The sequence below is a fragment of the Trifolium pratense genome, linkage group LG5 (genome assembly GCF_020283565.1).
Source record: "Trifolium pratense cultivar HEN17-A07 linkage group LG5, ARS_RC_1.1, whole genome shotgun sequence".
NCBI lineage: Eukaryota > Viridiplantae > Streptophyta > Magnoliopsida > Fabales > Fabaceae > Trifolium > Trifolium pratense.
Window position 1 is genome coordinate 49,450,673 of NC_060063.1, and position 16,922 is coordinate 49,467,594.

General features: G+C 32.5%; 4 protein-coding genes across 5 annotated transcripts; all 4 read right to left on the bottom strand.

The window, feature by feature from the left end:
* Nucleotides 1-552: 552 nt before the first annotated feature.
* On the bottom strand, nucleotides 553-4,335 carry LOC123887284. Its single transcript, XM_045936568.1, has 3 exons — nucleotides 3,596-4,335; nucleotides 1,472-1,580; nucleotides 553-1,282 (listed from the first exon to the last, which is right to left on the bottom strand). Exons 1-3 carry the CDS (start codon nucleotides 4,274-4,276, stop codon nucleotides 744-746), a joined length of 1,329 nt encoding a protein of 442 aa, XP_045792524.1. The 5' UTR covers nucleotides 4,277-4,335; the 3' UTR covers nucleotides 553-743.
* Nucleotides 4,336-6,031: 1,696 nt separating this feature from the next.
* LOC123887285 (dehydration-responsive element-binding protein 1D-like) lies at nucleotides 6,032-6,887 on the bottom strand. Of its 2 annotated transcripts, XM_045936570.1 has the most exons (2): nucleotides 6,371-6,887; nucleotides 6,032-6,275 (listed from the first exon to the last, which is right to left on the bottom strand). In XM_045936570.1, the coding sequence occupies exons 1-2, from the start codon at nucleotides 6,795-6,797 to the stop codon at nucleotides 6,229-6,231; spliced, it is 474 nt and encodes a 157-aa protein (XP_045792526.1). In that variant the 5' UTR covers nucleotides 6,798-6,887; the 3' UTR covers nucleotides 6,032-6,228. The 2 variants fall into 2 exon arrangements, with proteins under 2 accessions (XP_045792526.1, XP_045792525.1); XM_045936569.1 differs by having other exon boundaries at nucleotides 6,032-6,887.
* A 2,631-nt stretch (nucleotides 6,888-9,518) lies between these two features.
* LOC123887286 (ethylene-responsive transcription factor ERF026-like) lies at nucleotides 9,519-10,583 on the bottom strand. The gene has a single exon (XM_045936572.1). The coding sequence runs from the start codon at nucleotides 10,445-10,447 to the stop codon at nucleotides 9,947-9,949; it is 501 nt and encodes a 166-aa protein (XP_045792528.1). The 5' UTR covers nucleotides 10,448-10,583; the 3' UTR covers nucleotides 9,519-9,946.
* A 4,057-nt stretch (nucleotides 10,584-14,640) lies between these two features.
* Nucleotides 14,641-16,625, bottom strand: LOC123887287 (BAG family molecular chaperone regulator 1-like). Its single transcript, XM_045936573.1, has 4 exons — nucleotides 16,057-16,625; nucleotides 15,686-15,942; nucleotides 15,264-15,410; nucleotides 14,641-15,179 (listed from the first exon to the last, which is right to left on the bottom strand). Exons 1-4 carry the CDS (start codon nucleotides 16,301-16,303, stop codon nucleotides 14,991-14,993), a joined length of 840 nt encoding a protein of 279 aa, XP_045792529.1. The 5' UTR covers nucleotides 16,304-16,625; the 3' UTR covers nucleotides 14,641-14,990.
* Between the last annotated feature and the right edge of the window lie 297 nt (nucleotides 16,626-16,922).

Below are 16,922 nucleotides of genomic sequence, written 5' to 3' on the forward strand. Positions count from 1 at the left end.
TGAGGATGGCTCCTTGTGGAGGGGCTGTCAAAGATAGATGCCTTTTGCCCTTTCTCTATAACCTATAAGAAGTTGGCAACAAAATTTTGATTTTGGTCTCAAGGTATATCCCATGTATATTCTCCTCTTTTAATGAAACAATTTATTCTTCTAAAATAAGATCAGTTAAGTACATTCATATATAAATGATTATTTGAGGCCGGATTTAATCACAAAACCAGTTTACAATGTGAATGTTTAAAGCCAATTATATTCAAAATCATCCTAAAGTTAAACACGCAATTTTATTTTTAATATAATTACAAAAATGTCACCGTGTTCATGATACTATAAGCCGATTTTCATTTTCATTCTTACTATTAAAACGTCAGTGTGTTTAGTTGTAAGCCGGTTTTTATTATCGCAGGTCCAAAAGTGACGTCTTTTAGTCCCCATTTTGCTCTAGAAATATTCTAGTTTGTTACATGCAAGAAATAACTTCAATTGATGTATATATATATATATATATATATATATATATATATATATATATATATATTCTAATAATCTCCATATACTCTAATCTAACCAAAACACCAAAGATATGTAGAAGAAAACCATTAGAACCAAATCTAAACATCATAACCTAAATTGTTTCAAAATTTAGCTGTCTGTTTCTCTGAGACAGAGAAAACGAGACAAAAATTAAAATTCATAAAAACATAAAACAAAGCAAGTGCATCTCATCTCTACGACTAGCTGGTCTAACATATGACGAGATCAAGAACAATCTCGTCAACGAAACTAGTTAATACTTCATTTTCTAGCTCTAGAACAAGTTGTTCTGTTTCTTGATCAGAGTTTTTCCAGTCTCCACTTTTTTCCATCTCGTTAATGTAGACATGTCTTCCTTCTTTCACTTCCCAACCCAAATATGGTTCTTGAGGGTGTCCTTGTATCCAATCCTCTACTACATTGCAAAGATTAAACTTCTTTGAATAATTATTATCTTTGTTATTTTCCTCAATGCTTTGTTCTAAGTAATCAAACAGTAGTTTCTCTGTGTTAATCATCAAACTGTTGGATGGAATTGAACTCTTGACAAGCTTGAGAATGTTTAGCTCATCCTCGTCTTCGTTGTTTCGAATAATTGAGTGTAATGCTGAACATTGTTTTGTAGATTTGTTGTTTAGTTCATCTTCTAGTTCTAAGCATTGGATCCTTTTCTCTAAAACCAATGGCTCCAGTGAAGCTGCTACATTCTCAAAATGTCGCGTCTTCTGCATATGCTTGTTTTCTGCTCCTGTAATTTCAAATTGCTTTCATTTGTCAGATTAAACTATATCTCTCTAGTCATTAATATAAGAATTTTTTTTTCATTTTTTTAGGTTCATTGAATAACTGATGTGACCGGATGAATATGTTTTAGACCATAATTTAACTATTCAAATATTTGTGATATTTTTTTAATTGAGAGGAATATGGGAATGACCTTGGAAGAAAGAATTGATGATGGAATGGGACTTGATCTCTTCTTCATCTTCAAATGGGCAGTCTAGTATTGATACAGGACTGAATTGCTCCTTCTCATTTGACCAATCCTGTTTCATCAGAAAATGTAATTGATCAGAAAATGTAATTTTTAAGTGACGTGTTAATCGTTAAATATGCTTGGATCTCGTCCCCAAAAGCTAGCTCAAAGAGTGAGGTTGCCCTCACATATTTATACACTTCACATTGCGGAAACCTAAGCAATGTGAGACTTCAAACAAACTCCGACAACACAAACAACATATTCAACACTCACCCTCACGCATAGCGTGGTTCTGGGCCAGATGCCCACATTGCAGTCCTTAACCCGACTTTGATACCATGTTAAATATGTTTGGATTCCCGCGATGTGAAGTGTAAAATTCAAATTATAGTCAGGTAAGCATATTTTTCAGGAGTGTGATGCAGTGATGCTGTGTCAGCAGGTGCAGTGAGTTTCAGCGGCGCGGATGGCGCTTTAGTGTACAACACTGCCATGGATGACTCACGCTAATTAATTGCATGAGCGAGATGTACTGTATCTACCATCACCCGTATGAATTACTCACTCCACACGTGCAAATCGTACATATAAATTAAGCTAAATGTTTTGTGAACACCCAAATAAATACCATGTTATCAAGTAATATGATAATAATGTTCTTAATAGTTACAGTTACCAACTAAGTTATCTTAATGGGACATGTTAACATGTGATCTGGATATCTGGTATTGGTTTGGGACTTCTCCTTAAAGTTTCAGATTAGATTCTCTCTATTGCCAATTTAGATGGACTAATTTAACTTCTTAAAAAAAAAAGTAATTTGATAAATATGATATGTTGGTGATGTAATATGGAAAAAAAAAAAAAAGATGTAGAAAAAATGAGATGTTGAATGAACATTGAATTACATAGAAAATCAGCAATATAATACTTCCATGACTGATTTTTCCTTTTTCTTTCTCAATCTTCTATTTTTTTAGAAAGAGTGTAGTGTTTGAGTTCAATTGATACATAAATTACATCATATAAAGATTGTTGTGGTCTAATTTAAATTTAAAATCTTTTCAATAATTTGTTTGTCATTAAAAGTCATCGACCACTTGAGTCAAATTATTTGAGTTTAACTTTTACACCGTATATATCATATGATATGATTAAAAATTAATATGATGCATATGTACTTCTTAATATAATTGTCACATGAACATAATTCAATTGAAAGAAATATCTCATTTTATATGTTTAAGTAGTGTAAAAAAAATTATGTTCAAGTAATGTACATGCGTGTTATATCTATCTATTATGTCAAATTTATAGTATTATGTTCATATTATATTTAAAATATGTCGATTAAAAAAAAAATGTTAAGCTAACAAAAACATCTATTTTTATTTTAAAGAATTAAAATCAAAATTCGTAATATCTTTATGTAAGCATTTAAATCACTAAATTAGGATTAAACACATATACATGCTCAACATATTATGACATATACTTTAGTGCGGAAACAAAATAGTCATAGAAGCATGTATAAAATTATAGGATCGACAAGATGATCTTTAGGAATATCTGGATCCATGATGAAAAGTTCTTTTGCAGTGATCCTGAAACACAAAGAGATGGTGGCTAGATTGGTTCTTCCTCAACCGGTACCCTGATGCCTTGATTCTCTTCAGATGGGGAGAAGAGAGTGTTTGCTTTTGTTACGGTGTATTGGGGACCATAGCCTTATATAGGGTGATGGCCCATTAGGGTTCCCATTATCCCGAAATGGGCCATCCTGACATCCACCCATTTGAGTCCATATCTAACTAATTAATTAATTAATTAATTAATTCTAAATAGAAATCTAATAGCCTTTTAACTTTATTTGACCACTTAATCAATTTAGGCTCTTAATTGATAAATAGCTAATATAATTAATATAAATATATATGCCCACATAATAATTATTGGAATATAATAATTGAATAATATAAAATATTCCAACACTTTAACCACAAAATTAAATCATATGTTTTATTTTCAATAACAAAAATAATGGAAATTACTAAATTACCCCATGTGTAATGTGTTACTTACTCCTTCTATCTTGTGCTGAGGGGGAGCGCCGTCTTTTCCGCCGTCAACTAGTTCATTTTCGGAGGAGCTATCGGAAGAAGTAGCGTTTGATGTAAACGTAAATTCAGTTTCTCCCCAGCTGTTACTGCAACAACCAGAAGAAACGCTGGTGATGCTTTTAGCAGCACTAAACGACGTCGGTTTATAGTCTCGTTCCTGCATAAGTAGTTCCCGGAATGGTCTCCTAAATTTCAGTACACCTTCACTTCCCTGTTCCTTCACCGCTTTTCTCCAAAACTTTCTGCTTAACAACTTCCTCGAAAAGCTTCTAGAAAGAACACCGGTGGTAGAATTAGCTTTCTTTTGTGAGGAGGACAGTGATTTTATGGCAGTTATAACTGCTTCGGAAGCTCTTTCAAGAGTAGGTCGTCGTCGTGGAAGTTTCGTCGTGTTTGTATTTGTTTTTGTTTTCCTCTTCTTGTGTTTGAGTTGGAGATCTTTTTCAGGTAAGAATCCAACGGTGGTGCAACAATATTGTCGACGTCGTGGAAACGATTTGAAACCGCTCGATGAACATGAGCTCAGGTCGTCGTCCCTGAGATAGTCCTTCAGCATAAGGGTAGGCGGCTTTGAAGGATATTTGCTTGTTTTTATTATTAGAGAATTATCACGACGAGAAGGTTTACAAAAATTTGAAGCCATGTATGTTAATTTTCTTTTGGAAGAGAATACAAACTAACTGATCATAAAAAAATGAGTATGTAATAAAACATTGATATGGTGATATTTATATATATTATTGTTGGAGAGAAGAGGAGAGGGGAAAGAGAGAAGAAGGTTCGGAAATGAAGATCTGAAATCTCGAAAGGATGTGTGAGATAATTAATTAAGTATTGAGTAGGAAGAAGACAAATTTAGAGATTGAAGTGAGGGACTTGCAATGAAGAAGAAATAGCTTGGATGGTTCTTAATTCATATAATGTGATTATGTATGTGAGTGATAAATTTGAATCTCAGGTGGAGAGATTAATTAGTTTATTATTTAGCTCTCAATTTGAACCTATTTTTAAAGTAAACTAATTGATGTGGTGCTTGGTTTGGATTGGACTTCTACTTAGACCAGTTGTTGACACTTTAGCTAGGAAGAGATCTCACGTGCGCATGTGTTTGAGATCTCACCTGGTTGACTTCTGTAGGACAGCAATCTCCTTTGTTGTTTTCTGTCCTATTTAGATCTTATAATTAAGGTAGGTTGCAATTTAAAAAGCAATATTTCACACATTTTATAGTTGGCAACTGCTAATAACTACTGTTTGATTTGATATATACCTTTTCTTGTACTTCTAAGTTAAGGAAATTGCTAATACCTTTCCTTGTAACTGTATCAGTATCACACGTTTATTTGATGACTTCCTTACATTGGACCAGATGCTATGAGACTGCCCTAGCCACATTTTGGATGAAATTCAATCAGCGGCGGCAATGACGAAACATCGATTACGGTCCATGAAAATGCATATTATAATTTTTAGTTTATAATAATTTAGTATCAAATTTAAATTTCAATTGTTCGATCTTAATTTAATAACTACAGATAGTTTGAATGTGTGAATTCAATATTAATCGATCGGATGCATTGGGACTCAATCCCATTTTGGTTGTCAAATTTTAGATGTGAGACATTCAATTTTTTCATTCTCTCAAATGAATGATTTCACAATTCTCTTTTAGAAAATCGCTTTGTTACATCTCTTAACGATGATATATTGGTAAACTTTTATTCTGTTTTTTGACGAGACGGGAAACTTTATTCCGTTTTCTTAAACAATTTATTAACATTACTATCATCTTATAGCATCTTAAGTTATTATGTATAATCTTGTTCTTCATTTTATCTCTCATCATATAGGTGGTGCATGCATGTATCCAATTTATGCTGAAGGAAAAACACTAGACTTGTCTTTCTTATAGATTGTACTACTGGTATATTAAACTCGTGTCATGAGAGATTCTGATTCTCCACTGTCAGAAAATTACACATTTACACTTTTGATGTTGTCATGTGATTTAAGTTTTAACTAATTTTAATCAGGTGACTCAATGTTGTTAAATTTACAATTTGATAGTTAAAATTGGAAACTGCATAAATGTAGATAATCTAAATCCAAGTATATGTCAAATTCTTGTTTCATGTTAGCATATAACTTATTATATTGTTGTGTCATACACTCTGCTTGAGTTTATCAAGCTTTATTTATGTACGCTGCTTAGCAAAACAGAACAACTTAATAATATTACCATGGTTGAAAACTGTTTTTCACGATCACTTTATTTATTCGTAGGCATGAGTAACCCGTTTTATCTCATTAACTTGAATGTTGTGAGTTTGTTCGCAGATTCATGATTTTCGTTTTTAGTGGTATTGAATTTATACTTGAATTTGATGTAATCGATCAATTTAAAAGAATGAATATCTTTTTATTTGAGTAAAAAAAGAATTACAAACTCCAAAGAAGTACAATTAGATGGTAAAGCTCCACAAGGACACTTCTTCAACATCAACATCAACATTATTCCAGTGATCTCTACCATATGATCTTATAAATGAACACGCCGGAGATTGTAAAGGCTCATCCGCCATATTCCGAATCCAATCATGCAACTTGTCCTGCTCCAGCTCCGGAACTTCCACACACAGTCCCTGCAAAATTTTATCATCATCTTCCAAAACGCCAATGCTATTAACATCAGTTACATCACAATCAGTAATTACAAGTTGTTCTGTGTTAGTGTTACCATCTTCAACAGCAAATGCCAAAGCAGCTTCGGCCGCCATTTTCCTAATCTCCTTCGGATCAGTAGACACCGGCAACGTCAACCGCCAAGCCGAGTCAGCAAAGTTAAGACAAGCTGATTTACCACGAAGTGCCAAAGCAGCAACATCATGTGCACGTGCCGCCATTTCAGGTGTTGGATATGTTCCTAACCAAATCCTAGTGGATTTATCGTTAGGAACACGAACTTCACAAACCCATTTGTTATTGTTTCTTCTTCGTATTCCTCTATATACTGGATGTCTTGTTTCCTTAAATTTTCGTCTCCCCGCTTTCTTCTTTGGTTGCTCCGAAGCTAACAAGAATTCTTCGGAGCAACTTGCTTCTGATGATGAGGTTGAGTATGAAAGGTAATTAGACTCATCAAGTGATGATGATGATTTCATCATTTGTGTACGAGTAGTTTTAGTAGTAGTTTATGTGAATTGAATCTAATGAATTGAATCTAAGAGGTGAAATTGAGTGAAGAGTAAGGGAAGTATATATAGTAGTGTGTGCTTTTTAAGGTTTATTTTGGGGAAATTAATGAAGCACGTGGCTACGATGTGGACACGAACACGGTAACAGTTGGATTTTGTTTTTTTTATTATGGGCCAGTGTAACGGGCGGCCCACGGTTAGCACTAACAGACTGATGTTAACTGATGTTTTCTCTTCCGATTCCACTGGTTTCTTTTATATCCCTGAATTTCTAATTTTACCCTTGAAAAAACTTCGGTTTGTAGAAACCAAAGTTTTTTTTTGCCTTGAAAATAAATTTCGATTTCAAAAAACCGAAGTTTACTCTGAATTTGAACTAGAAAAAATTCGGTTTCTGCCAACCGAATTTTTCTGCAAGGGCAAAATTGAAATATTGAGGATATAAAAGAATCACGGGAGGTCGGGAGAGAAACCATCATGTTAACCGGATTAAATATGGGCTTTCGCTAGTTCCAATTTATAATTTGCCAACATTTTTTGGGAGTACTCTCTGGTCTATACTCAGAGGAAAAAAAATAAAAATTATTGGGTACTCAAGGATTCAGTGAATCAGAGTATAAAACGTGTGTCAGTATTTAAGGATGTCATCGTCTTAGAGTACTACTAGTACTAAATAAAAAGTACAAATGCAATGTCAAGTTGGAAAATTCTCCTATAAGCACAAATATAAATAAAATGATGTTAAGCACACTCATATAAACAAAAAATTAGAGAAAAGAAAAACAATAATTTTGATTGATGTGATTATATTATTTTTCTTCTAAATTTTTGAATTTGTATGTGTGTGCACCCTCTGTAAAAAAAAAAAAAGTGTGTGCACCCAAATATATTTTATTTGACTTTGTACTTATGCATATCGCTAATTAAATTGATTCGCTTAAACGGAATACCTTAGACAAAAATCCCAAGTGGCCCTATCCCGGTTTGAACCTTAATTAGAGGAAATTCATGTGCCCATATCCTCTCCCAACTCCCAAGTTTACAAGAAAAAGCCTTCAGGCGAAAATATACCTTCAAGGGAGAACTAATTAACCACCAATCATAATAAGATACCACCATATAATTTTTATACAATTCATTGAAGAAATTAATGTCTTGAGATTTGATAAAAGTATGAAGAAAAAATTACCAGGGGGGTTTAAGTATCATCACTATTACCAACAATAAATTGGTTAAAATGATAAAGGTCTTGAACCTTTTTAGCTTCTGATTAGTGGTTTAATTTCTGACTCTGAAAAAAAAGTTGAATATGGAGAAAAATCTACGTTGTATGTTTTATAGGTAAGTTTTCCGACAAAAACTAATCATTACTAATTGTAATTGTAGTAAAAATTTCGTACTTATAACAATATCACCAACAAAAAAATTATCATCACTAATCATTCACTGATTCACTATAGGTTGCAATATCAAAACGGTTGTTGCAAGTTGCAACGTTACTCTCTTGCTATATATCCCACTAGCCTATTTATATAAAGGCCCTATGATTCCCATGAGTTCAAACCAAAGAGGACAGTCCACGATTGCAACAAATTAAACAGTTGAAAGGTTTAATCAAGTAATCCAACATCAATCTCTAATTGTTGACTCAAACTCTTACTTTATCGATCTCTAATTATAAAGGGACCACTCGTGTATTTTTTCTTAAATATAATAAATATTTGAGTTTAGCACAGCTAATGATCATATCAAGTAGTAATTCCCAAAAAAAAATAAAAAAATGAGACTACATCAATTAATACATTTTATGGTTATACATTTTTATTTTTTTTACATTTTCTTTACACCACTCTGTTTTTAGAATGAATGAATATGGCTTAATTAATGATGAAATTTCTAATCAACATTTTTTTTTGTTAAGGGGTTTAGTGGCTGGAAATTTCACCCTTAAGGTAGATAAATAAAATGACCAGGATCCTACATATATAATGCAATGTTCTTGCCAACTGAGCTAAGCTCACATGACTTTTATGATGAATTTCTAAGCTTGACTTTGAGCATATACTACTAAATATTGGTACGTAATATGTTGCTTTGTATAGAGGAGTCAGCGTTCATTCCCTACTTGGGTACATGTTATTGTTATTCCAAGCAAAGCAACCAAACACGCTTTTACTAACATTTGCAACGCAACAGACAAGTATTTCTTTGCATATAAGTTGGTTTTTGTCTTGGTGCATGCATGGTTTCAACTTTTAGCTTCTACTTATTGTCTCCCACTTTTTGTCGGCTACATTACTATTTATTATTTAAGCATCATCCATTATCCATGTACTATAGAAAAAATTTAAGAAAAACTCCCTCAAAGAGATATTAGAGCACTATTACTTCAAAATTTGTGTAAATTTTTTGACAATTTTAAAAATAAAAAGAGTTTTTTTGTTTTCTTCGACGAATTTTTGTTTTAAGCTATAAAGTGCAAATTAAATAACATTTTAACTATGTTGCGACTCAATAACTCCATCTATTATTCACATTATACCCCAATAAATATATTAAAATTGAAAGAAGAATAATACATTTTGGGGGAACTAGGTCAAAATCCAATAAAACCAAAGAAACAGTCAAAGCGAACAAACAACAACTGTCTCATTAAAAATCTTATCAGGAAAACCTAATGGAATAAAACCATAAGGAATAAAACCATGATAAAGGTAAAAAGGAGTGCAGCGTAAGAAAACAACAAAAACATAAATCAAACTCATGAATCTAACTAGTCGTGAATCCCATGATCATTGTGATCGATGCATGATATGCCCCACATATATTTTTCCTATTCCGTTATATATATTAAGGTTTTTTTCTAGATTGTCTTTGAAATTTTGTGGATAATTTGACCAACACCAAATGAAAATTGTACATGAGTAAATTAATTTGCAAGTAAAAGTCCACTTACAAATTTACTTATGTGACTAATTTTCATTGCGTGTTTAGTAAATTACTCACAATCCTTCAATGACGAACCTAAGTCTCACCTTTAATTATTGGTTAGGAAAAAGAGGAGCCTTATTATAGATATGATATGATTATATGATATTTATATGTAGAGAGAGAGATCATTAATAGTTCCACAAACTTTCTCCCAAAGTGTAATATTCAGGCATGTACTCAGACGGTGGTGGATTCATTCTAGGAGGAGAAAGCAGCATTCCCTCAGCCATTTCCACCATCAATCTTGGCATGGAGAATATAGCTTCCTCATCAAGGAACTCAGTTTCATACGAAGGACTAATATCAAAGCCAGCACCATTAAAGGCTTCAGCCTTCATTAATTCGGCTGCAGCAGTGGCAGCGGCACGGATGTCGTCCGATGAATTGGACGCCGGCACCGGATACTTACCTACATAGGCAGGGAAGTTTAGAACAGCATCCCCGCCTTTGAGAGCCAAAGCCGCGACATCATATGCCGCGGCTGCCATCTCAGGGGTGGAGAATGTGCCTAACCATATGCGGTTTGTCTTCCGAGGCTCACGGATTTCAGTCACCCATTTTCCTGATCGGGTTCGAATGCCATGGTATATTGGGTGCCTTTTGGATGAAGAAGAAGTTGAAGAAGACATGAATGCTGGAATTAATGAAACTTTGTTGCAATATTTTTGAAGTTTGAGTAAAAGGGTCAACTACATTTATGGTATTAAATCCACAAAATAGCTGTATGATGAAAATGTTTAGTGTTTGTATGTAAGATTGATGGTTTGAATTAAGAGTGTAGAGAGGGTGAGAATACATATATGGAGGGGTGTGAGTAGTAGAATGCGCGCAATAAAGGTGAAACCGTGGCGAGTTCGCGGAGTAAGTGAGTGGTGCTTTTGTTCGTACAAGAAAAATGGTGGCTCTAAAGTGTTTAATTGGGTAAATTATTTTGGGTATAATATTATTTAATTTCAACGACCAATGAAACAACTCATTAAAGGAAGCGTAAAATATCTGTGATGGATAATGCAATTCATGTACACAAATAAAATCACACAATTTAATCTATCTGGGTTTCGCTGGCCATTTTTTATTCTAGACATTTATTTGATCACAATTTTAAATAAAAATGATTTTGACACACACTAGTAAAAAAAAAAACTATTCGTAACAGAATTCAAGTTTATTTAAAGAGATAAAATTAAAGAAAGAGTAAGAACTTACAATGACATATATGTGGAAGAATTTTCTGAGTCGGAGGTTGGAATTCGAGTGTTGAAGGTGATCGACGATGAAAAAGAGGGCAGAAAACACTATGACGTCCAAGTCAATATAAGTTTGAGGTTGAGGTAGAGGTTATAAACTTATAATAATGCATACCTTATGAGGTTGTAAAAAAAGTTATATATTATATATATGCCAATGGGTGAAGCATTGGGCCCGTAGATGTGACATTGGGTTTGATTCAGCCTAAAAGTACAATGTAGAAGGTAAAAGAAGAATAATTGCAAGAATGAATCTCCATCTTTATTTACATCAACTACTCCCCGCCCCGTGATTTTCATAAAAGAATGAGATTAAAATGATATCATCTTTTAAGATTTGTCATGTGTTGATTCTTGCATTTCTTTTCTTAAATCTTTCATAGCAAATAATCTTTCGTAACAAATAGCATCTCATCTCTCATTTTATTTATATTTGTATAATTTAATTAGTAGAGACATCGTAATTTATAAGGTTGGGGCGCAAACTCAAATTCTGCACTTATTCATTTTAAAAGATAAAAACTCTGACTACTAACCTACTTAACAACTAAAAATACATTTTCTAATATTTGAATTATACTGTATATATTTTTGTGTAAATGTGTTTTTGTTTGAAGCTGATCAAATAAGTGTTCTCGTGGATTTCAGTCGACTATACGTTGCTGTTGCTGTTGCTGATTCAAAATTATAATCATTTGTCTTTTTGAATCAACAACGAAATAAAAAAAAACTGCAAGTCATATTAAACGGAAAAGGGGTACTACAAGTTTCCAACTAGGATATAGTTGCGGCCTATTTGGGTTGATCATTCACATGTTGAGTTTAAGATTTTATTCATTCTTGGCAAAAAATAAAAATTATGTTTTAAATTTACTATTATTTCAGAAATAACCCTATCAAATTTTAATTTAATGAGTTCGTTTTAAAAAATTTAGTACGTATTGTAAAGATTATTTTAATAGTAACGTTAACTATTGTAAAAAAGATATGCATGTGAACTAACTTTTGCGGTAAAAAAAATGAATTATAAATGACTCTTAGGATATTATTATGTTAAAGAAAATATTGTTTGTAAGAGTATCTTTTATGATACAATTTTTTTTTTAAACCACGATAGAGAGAAAATAAAGTATAATTAAGTGTTCAATATACGCAAATAATTTTAGAACTTATAATTCAATGTCATGTCGTATTTTATATTAAAATGTTACTTTTAAATGCATTTTGTTTATGAGATATTGATATTGTACTAAATATTATGGGTACTAAACAATTTATGTTTTAATATTCCAACAATTATGATTATTAAGTCGATGTAAAAATTAAATCTATGATAAAAATGAAGTATTCTTTCATTATTTTAATGTGTCTATTCTAATATTCTTTTATGCGATCAAAGACCTTTTATCGGTAAAAAGAAAATATGTATACAGAAAAGCAATAAAAAAATTCACATATGCCTAATGTGCCTAATTTAATACTATATCATTATAGTGTAAAAAAAAGTTGAAAATGTTGGGGGGACTGTGGCCACCCCCTGTCTCTGTTGTGGCTCTGCCGCTGTGTATATGGTTATACACTTGGCGTGTTGCATCCGATGCAAGTGAGATTTGGACACTTGAAGTGTTCATAAAATGTAAATTACAAGTGACATGTTGCATGTTTAGTGTATTGTTTAAAATACAAAGTGAAAAATGACATGTTGCATGGAATGTTCCTCTCCTATGTATAAATAGGATTTATAAAAAAAAATAAAAATAAGAAACAAGAATCATAACCTTACACAAGACTACAAGAGAGTCTTACTCTAAAAAAGAATAGACATTTGCAAACTCTTTTATGATCTATGTGTGGTACCATGATGCATGAAGTACAATAAGTTGCCTCTATTAATATTTAATAGTGCATTGCTACTTGCCGAATTGATTTCGGACTGTTTGACAGACTCAAAAGAGTCGCATTGCTTGCTGTTCGCGGGGAGTGGATGGTACGTGGACAAGCTTCCGTGTTGGCAGACGGTTCATTCGCCAATTTTAGATCTTGGTTGGTGCTCGCAGACATTCACCTAGTGATAATTTGTTTGGATCGATTAGATTGATTTCACTTGTGATGATTTGTCTTTATGTATCACCATTTGGCTGACCTCCACTTTTGTTGTTTTACTTATTTCTTTTGTATTTTTCTTTTTTATATTATTATATTATTAGGAAAATATGGTAGACGAGACTCTGTGAACATGTTAACTATGTTGGTATTTCTATTGATTCTTTGATGTCCGCTATTCTCTTGACTTAGACAAAAATAACTTGCCGTTTTGCATGATTTATATCACAAACATGACAGAATAAATAAATTCTTTTTTGAAAATCTAAAAAAATCTTTATTGCAAACATAATATTAAAATATTGGCTTCAACGATACGTGTTAGTTATCTTCATTTTGTGCATGTAGGGACAAAGGCATATTTGCTTAACAATCTTCATGTTTTACTAAGTTGCGGGCCTTTGTTGCCAGCCCAAGCTATTAACATAATAAAGGGCCTTAAGCCCAAGTCTATGCAATGAAGCAAACTCTCACATTAGTCCCAAGAGATTTCATTTTTCCACCCTATCGATTATTCGCGTGCCCTATGTGTTTCCCGTTTTATCCTTCTGCTATTTAAATAGTGGATGTCATAAAGATGAGAATTTTTAGAAAAATTTCGTCCTCTATATAAGTAGCAGACATTATAAAGATAGGATGTTTTTGCGGGTGTCCGCTACTTAAGCAGCAGACGGATAAAACAGAACCGACAAAGTGGAACAAATCTTCTTTGTCATGGTTAAGTACTTGTAAGGTGAGTTCCAATAAGGGTCTAAATGTTGATTTGCTTTAAGTTTCCTTTCCATTGATGACTTGTTTTTTTTCTTTTCTAATTTAGATTGTACTATTGAAACAGTTTTGTGATGAAACTGTGTTTTGTATGTTTCCTATTTTTTATTTGGGTACAACTTACAAGTTAGTGTTGAATAGATCATATAGATGATGATGTTTATATGATGTGTATGAGTACCTGATGCTGATGCTGATGCTGAACCAAATATTTGTCCCTATGCTTATGGTAATCGCACATACTATATGCTAAGGGCTTAACTATAAATTTAGCCAAATTACATTCCATCACTGTAATTTTAACAAAAACTATACTATTTAAATAAAATCACATTGTCACCTTATTCAAAGATCCACTTAATCTCAAATTAACAGCCTCCAATTGCCAAAGGTCAAAAATGTCAGAATAATAATATATGCCAGGTCTGAATTATGAATAGCACTATCAGTATACCATTTTCATGAGTTTGGCTTTGGCAGAAGTGGGAGAAAAAACAAAGAATTAGTTAAAGTTTGTGAGCAGTAGAAGGAATAGTCCCAACCTAGCATCACAAATAATTTACCATATTAATATACCTTCTACCCTACATCTCTAATATTGATTGCATGGTCCCTACTCAAAAGCCAAACTAAATCAATTCAATTCTCACAGCTAAGCAATCACACCGACAGAGAACAAAACCACTCACACATATAGAACACGGTTTAATCAATAAATTTTTCCATTCAATTCAATAGTACTCAACTTAGATGAGCTAAGCATCAATGCTAAAAATGCAAATTGGATAATAAAGCACAGTCATCAGACACAATACAGACACTGACACATTGCAATAATAATTTAAGAAAATAACACAATTTCATATAATCATATGTGTTGTGTCGTGAATTGTGTCTGATACAAACACGTCTGATCTAAAGAATGTCACGTGCTTTATAGAATCAAACAGAGAAACTTTCTCTCTATCATTATTAAGAACTAGTCAACTACCTTTGGAAATAAAAAACATTTTAATTAACTGTTCTAAACCAAACTAACTTAATTAATCAACACTTAATCAAAAGTTTCCCATTTTGTTGTTACTACAACTGAGTCAGATTGTTTCAAAAGTTCTTGCTTTTCCTGCAAATGCTGTTTTTGAACACCACAATGAACCTTACTCTCTCTTGCTATGTTATCTTCTTTTGGCTTTGACATCTTTAGCATATCAAGAGTCTCAATCTGCTTCTGAACTCTCTTAACCTTCACATTAAATTATTAGCATTATTTTTCATAACTTACAAATATCAATTAAATCAGTTATGAAAATGAAGAGTAGTTAATTACCTGTTCTTTTCTCTTCAATTTCAGTTCACTATCACCATAAATTTCATCCAATGTAATCAATACTCTCATCAAATTTTCTGTTAAACTCTCTACATCTAACTCTGCTATAACTCCACCTTTAGAAACAACACCCTCCAAATCTGAAACCTACCCAATTTCACTGAATTAATAAAGCCACACTTTTTTACAATGTACAAAAAAAAAATTAAATAAATGTGTAACAAATAATGCACATTTTAACCAAGACATTAGGCTCATATGATTAATGAGCAGAACCAGAGTTCGATTCCTGAGTGAAACAATTTCTTGGCCAGACTGTACTTACTTTGCGGCCGAACTCCAGATTACTACAATCCCCTTCCCCTGGAAACCGGAAGATTAACAAACAAACAAACAAAAAATAATGGACATTTTTTTTGTACCTTTTTGGTGAGTTTATCAACCTCTAAGGTTATTTCAATTAAGGATTTTGAAGTTTTTTCTTTCTTTGCAATCTTTAGTTTCTCCAATAATCTTCTTTCTCTACTCTCAATATCTTCAATTAAAACCAACTTTGATCCATCTTTGACTCTCTCAACATCAAGATATGACTTTGAATCTCTCTCTTTTTTCTTGAAAATCAACTTCTGATCCTCAACATGCAATCCTGTAGATTCTGTCAACATTTTCTTCAATTCCCCTGCACCCCAAAAACCATAATAATCCAATAATAATAGTAATCATTAATCTATAATCTTATATAATGAATTAAAAGTAAAATAGTCTATGCAAAAAATAAGGTGAATTAATGTACCAAAACTTGCATGAGAACTGATATGAATTTGGTGATAGGATGAACCATACTTCACTTTGATTTTGATGATGGATGAAGAATTTTTACTCACATCTGAATTACGCTTTTGTACTATCATTCCTCCTGGTCTTAATTCCAATTCAGCTACATTTGAATTAACATTACCATTGACATTGTTGTCACTATTTTTGCTCCTTGAAAACATGTTATTGATCGTTGACCTTTTTGTTACCTTTGACTGCTGCATGACAAGTTTTGTTTTGGAGAGGTAAAACTAAAAGGGTATCTAAAGAAGTGCTTACTTTGAAAGGAGGAAAACCAGGGAAGAAGAAAGAACAACCTTGACTTAATCAAAAGCTGTTTCTTCTAGACAAAGTGTGAAGAATGAAAAGGAAAGACCAAAGAAGTGAGATTGGTATAATTTAGAAGTTTTGAGTTGGTGACAGTGAAAAAACATAAGGGTAAGAAATATATATATCAGTATTAATAGAAAATATGAAAAAGTGAAAAAGGTGAAAAGGAATGGACAGTGTAGAAGAGTCAGAAGTTGAAGAGAAGAAAAGATAGTAAATTCATAGTAATAGTATTTGATAACTTGTGACCAAAAATGGGAGGTTTTGTTTTCAATTGGATTGCTAGAAAGTCTTTGTCAAATTTATTGTGTCCTATTGTTTTCTATAAGAAGGAAGAAGAAATTAATGTGATGGTAAAGAACTCATAATTGTGCTATATTGTTTTTCTGTTTTTTTAGTAAGTATTGGACATTACCCATAGCATAATCAGTAACATAAAATGGAAGGGGAGTGGAATGGAGTGGAGTGGATAGTTTTCGGTAAGTTGGTATTGTCCGTTTTAGAGTCTTGTGT

Coding starts and splice junctions, on each gene's coding strand:
- LOC123887284 (XM_045936568.1), bottom strand. CDS start 4,276: ATGGCTTCAAATTTTTGTAAACCTTCTCGTCGTGATAATTCTCTAATA. Junction 1,581..3,595: donor CTCAGCACAAGATAGAAGGA/GTAAGTAACACA, acceptor CTGATGAAACAG/GATTGGTCAAATGAGAAGGA. Junction 1,283..1,471: donor CATCAATTCTTTCTTCCAAG/GTCATTCCCATA, acceptor TTGAAATTACAG/GAGCAGAAAACAAGCATATG.
- LOC123887286 (XM_045936572.1), bottom strand. CDS start 10,447: ATGTCTTCTTCAACTTCTTCTTCATCCAAAAGGCACCCAATATACCAT.
- LOC123887287 (XM_045936573.1), bottom strand. CDS start 16,303: ATGCAGCAGTCAAAGGTAACAAAAAGGTCAACGATCAATAACATGTTT. Junction 15,943..16,056: donor CAGTTCTCATGCAAGTTTTG/GTACATTAATTC, acceptor TTTGGGGTGCAG/GGGAATTGAAGAAAATGTTG. Junction 15,411..15,685: donor TTGATAAACTCACCAAAAAG/GTACAAAAAAAA, acceptor GAAATTGGGTAG/GTTTCAGATTTGGAGGGTGT.
- LOC123887285 (XM_045936569.1), bottom strand. CDS start 6,797: ATGATGAAATCATCATCATCACTTGATGAGTCTAATTACCTTTCATAC.